Raw genomic sequence first — 4,515 nt, 5'->3', positions numbered from 1 at the left:
CCGCATGCTGTGCAGATTATCCATATTTTAATTTTTTGATATTATAGCAAAGATCACCGTCCGCATGCTGCTGATTATTCATATTTTAATTTTTTTTTATTATACTTATAATCAATAGTAACACTGTTTCTTAAAAGTAACAACACAATTTGTAGGGACAATACTACGACTTAGAAACAAATGTGAGAAAGAAGTTAAACTTCATATAAAAGAGAAATAAGTTAAACTTCATATAAAAGAGAAATAAGTTAAACTTCATATAAAAGAGAAATAAGTTAAGCCTTAATCCTACAACCAATAATAATAACAATAAAAAAGATTCCCCAATAAGATAGTGCACATTCACAGGTTAGGCCTTGATATCTTAGAACAAGGGTGGGAAATAATTAACCAGTTTTGGAATAGGTACAGACCTAAGGGTTTGCAGTCCAAGCGACGGCTACTGGCGAGCTCTCTTGTTGCTGCACGAAGGACACTTGTACTGCTTGATGTGCTCGGCTCTGGCAGGAGTGATCTTCACGCATTTTCCATGAAACCACTTCTCGCATATGTCGCAGCAGATCCAGAACTCGTCCGATGCGTAGTTCTCTCCACAGGCACCGCATAGTGTTTCCCCATGCTCATCCTCGTCTTCCTCATCTAGTCCCTCATCGTCATCGTTTGGCTCTTCGTCTTTTGGTTGTGGCTTTGAGAACTTCGTCTGTGTACTTTCAATTGTTCGCTGTCACCAAAACAGCCAGATTGTTATTTTACTACCATGAAGTTCAGAACACTGAGGGTGATACAGAAAACAAGTTGAAGCAAAATAGAAAATCGTTTAGGGAGATTTTTCCCTACCGGTTTGGAGTTAGACTTCGACTTGCTGCTGCTATTGTTTGAGACTAGAGATTTTTCCTTCTGCTGTTTTTTGGCAGCACCTGTGACGACTTCAAACACAGTAGGGACGTCGTTGATCATGTTGAAAAGCCGCTTCCTGTACCACATAGGGGAGAATTCCATCATACAAGTAAAACTCAAACAAAAAAACTTAGCAAATTATAAACATGGTGTCACCCGTCTTCTGAAACCCTAGAAATACACCATCATGAATAATTTGCCACAATTAGCGTTCATATAGATACGTCATACGATAATCTGCATATTCTAAAAGACTACGACAGAAATCAAAAGATAAACTGCAAACCAACCCAATACAGACTTAATTATTAAGATGAGAACTGTCCAAAAAGATATAACCGGCGCACGCACCTGTCAGCTTTATCAAATCCGAATCTGGCACCAAAGTAGAAGGCGACAGAAAGTAACCATGCATCACTGTGGACAGCAACTAGAGATAACCAGTCCTTTTCTTGCATCCCATCCCTAGCAAAGTTGATTCCCAGCGCAGGCTCAGGGAGTTCCGGGGGTACTTCTTCAGCAGGTAAATTGACCTCCCATTGCTCACTAGGAAACCCGTACAAGCACAAATTCTCCTTTTCTGGAAAAGGGAAACATCAAATATGTAAAACTAACTGCATAAGACACACTTGAAGACGAGAAAAATTGGTGCACGCACAATTAGTTTCTACCGCGAAAAATAATGACAAAAATGATACAGGCGTAAAGATAAAGGTATATCATGCGTCACATCTATCACAGGATATCAAATTGTGAATGCAACAATACAACATTCAACCTTCAATATCACAGTGATATTAAATGATTCGTTGCTCCCACTTCAAACCACAAACAGCAAAATGTGGCCTCTCCAAGTAACTGGTTATTACATATATATATCTGGACATATATATATCTGGTTCTCACTTGTCGTCACGCCAATGGAAGAAACATTACAAGGACTTTAAGAAGACAGCTGATGCAATTAGGGTCGTCAAATGCAGAAACTAATGTAATCTACACGAACTACTAACATCCATTATTCAAGAAAGGCTAATGAATACTTGAGAGTTGCTTTTGTGAGTATGCTTTCTACCATTGGAATTCTTGAAGAGGATAGCCGACTCATTTAGGGTCGTCTAATGCAGAAACTCATGTAAGCGACACAAACTTCCAACATCCACTAACTATACAAGAAAGGCTACTGAATACTTTAGAGTTGCTTTTGTGAGTATGTTTTCTACCATTGGAATTCTTAGAGTTGAATGATGAAATCATAAAACAGAGGTTCTTGACGTCAAATGCCTTAAGTCACTAGCACACTTTATTCGGTTATTTTCTCGGACCCTTTAACTGAAAAGGCGACACACATTCCCTCAGCCATCTCCCATATTTCAGAAGCTGTATAGATATTCGATAGAAGTATACAGTGATGAGAAAGCTCAGTTATGAACTCCAACACTTTTTCTATCATATAAGTATCAGAGTAGGTTCTACATGCCCCCAGCAGCGACCCAAGGATGGTGTCATTTGTCTCCATAGGCATCCCCTTCACTAGATTAAAAGCATCCTCAAGCCTCCCTGCTCGTCCCAGAAGATCAATAAGACACCCATAATGCTTCACACTGCGTTTCACTCCGTATCTCTCCATCTTCGAGAATGGCTCCAATCCCTCTTCAACTAAACCTCCATGAGCATACCCTGATAGAATAGAGAGGAATGTGATCTCATCGGGTCTCATGCTCGACTCCTCCATTCTAGAAAAGAGCTCTATGGCCTCCCTGCATCAGCCATGAACGGCAAATCCAGTTATCAAACTATTCCAAGTTGCAGAGTTCTTTGCCAATGCTTCCTCAAACACCAGCCTAGCGTTTCCTAGATCTCCACATTTTGCATACATGCCGGCCAACGAGTTAACAACGAACTCATTCAACTCAATCCTGCTGTTCAAAAGCCTCTCATGAATCTCTCTGCCAATATCCAACACCCCTGCTTGAGCACAAGCTGATAGAACACTTACAAGCGTGACATCATCCGGTTCAAAAAGGTCTTCTTACATCCTCGTAAAAGCATCCATCACTTCACTAAACATCCCATTATGTGCATATCCAGTAATCAACGAATTCCAGATCACCAAATTCCTCAAACTCATCCCGTCAAAAAGCTCTCTTGCCTTCACCACATTACCTCTCTTGAAGTAACTTGTGATCATAACCGACCACACGTAGAAATTCCTCGCTCCCACATTCTCGAACACCTCCCATGCCGCCTCCATATTCCCATTGCTGGCGTACATGTTGACCATCACTGTCCATGTCACCACAGTTTTCAAACCCTCGGGCACAGCATCAAAAAACTAACCTAACCGTAGCATATCCCCATTTCTGGCATACCCAGCGATCATGGTGTGTTCCATGTGACCGTCGCCCTCTCCATCATCATCCCAAACAAGGCCAATGCAGCTTCCACATAACCATTCCACATGTACCCACCCAATCATCACATTCCAAGAGATTAAATTTCTATCAGGCATTTCGTAGAACTGTTGTCGCGCACTCGCTATGTCACGACATTTTGCCGTACATGTCAACCAACAAGGTCCCCACCATCACATTGCATTCAACTCCCGACTTCAAGATTTCAGAATGCACAACTTTCCCGAAATTAAGCAGAGAAAAGTGAAGCGCAAGCTTTTAGGACTAATGGGACAGCTGGGATCACAATGCCTCCGCAGCAGCTGCGGCTGCGTATGTACGTCAAGATTGCGGCTTTAGGTGTTACAAAGTTTGATGGTGTTAGGTGAGGCACAAATAAGTACTACTACTAAATTGGCGTTTTAAGTTGGTTCAAAATCACAATTCGCAGATACATTAATCTTCACCCAAACATATCAAAATGAAACTCCGTACGAACGGAAACAAGTAGCGAATACACAAATATGCATCAAAAGGTCCAGTCAAACCGATTCAAAACCTAATGTAACACTAAATTTCACTTCAAGTTAACTTTGCAAAAGTCAAAACATTTTGTCCGCGCATATTTTACAAAATCGAAAATCAATTTCCGAAACACACAACGAAGCCGGCAATTAAAAATGTACCAAAAAAAAATAAAGTTGATCAGTGTACAAAACCGGAATCCTACCAGGATCACATTGCTGGAAAAATTCTTCAACATCTGCAAACAGAAACAAAAACAAAAAATCAACAGGATGAAATGAAAAAATAAAAACAATGCACACACCGTAAAGCTAGGAAGCAAATTATTTCGCCAACAAAAATACGATGAACATTCGAATTTCGGGAAGAAAAATTGGACAAATAAGACACAAGACACAGATATATATACCTGTGGTGAGGGCTTTGATGAGTCCAGTTCTTCTGCCCTTAAAATCCCTAAAAACTTCTTCAACAGTCCGAGGATTGTAGCCTTGCTCCATCTCCGATTCTCGAGCTCAATTTTGCGGGAGAAGGCAACAATGAGGAAACGCGGCAGGAATTCTGTGTGGGGGTTTAACGGTAGGGGATATCAAATTGTCTAGAGAGAGAAGATGAGATGATGGAGCGGATTTGAATCTAACGGGTTTAACTATATTTGAGAATTGGGTGATGAGTCCGACACCCCAAACTTAACTTCTTT

General features: G+C 40.7%; 1 protein-coding gene across 1 annotated transcript; it reads right to left on the bottom strand.

Moving 5' to 3' along the window:
* Nucleotides 1-233: 233 nt before the first annotated feature.
* Nucleotides 234-4,515, bottom strand: LOC125207526 (PHD finger protein ALFIN-LIKE 4-like). The gene is made up of 5 exons (XM_048106907.1): nt 4,225-4,515; nt 4,021-4,053; nt 1,249-1,477; nt 838-973; nt 234-721 (listed from the first exon to the last, which is right to left on the bottom strand). Exons 1-5 carry the CDS (start codon nt 4,313-4,315, stop codon nt 440-442), a joined length of 771 nt encoding a protein of 256 aa, XP_047962864.1. The 5' UTR covers nt 4,316-4,515; the 3' UTR covers nt 234-439.

This window comes from Salvia hispanica, chromosome 2 (genome assembly GCF_023119035.1).
Source record: "Salvia hispanica cultivar TCC Black 2014 chromosome 2, UniMelb_Shisp_WGS_1.0, whole genome shotgun sequence".
NCBI lineage: Eukaryota > Viridiplantae > Streptophyta > Magnoliopsida > Lamiales > Lamiaceae > Salvia > Salvia hispanica.
This window is presented reverse-complemented; position numbering and strand designations above follow the sequence as displayed.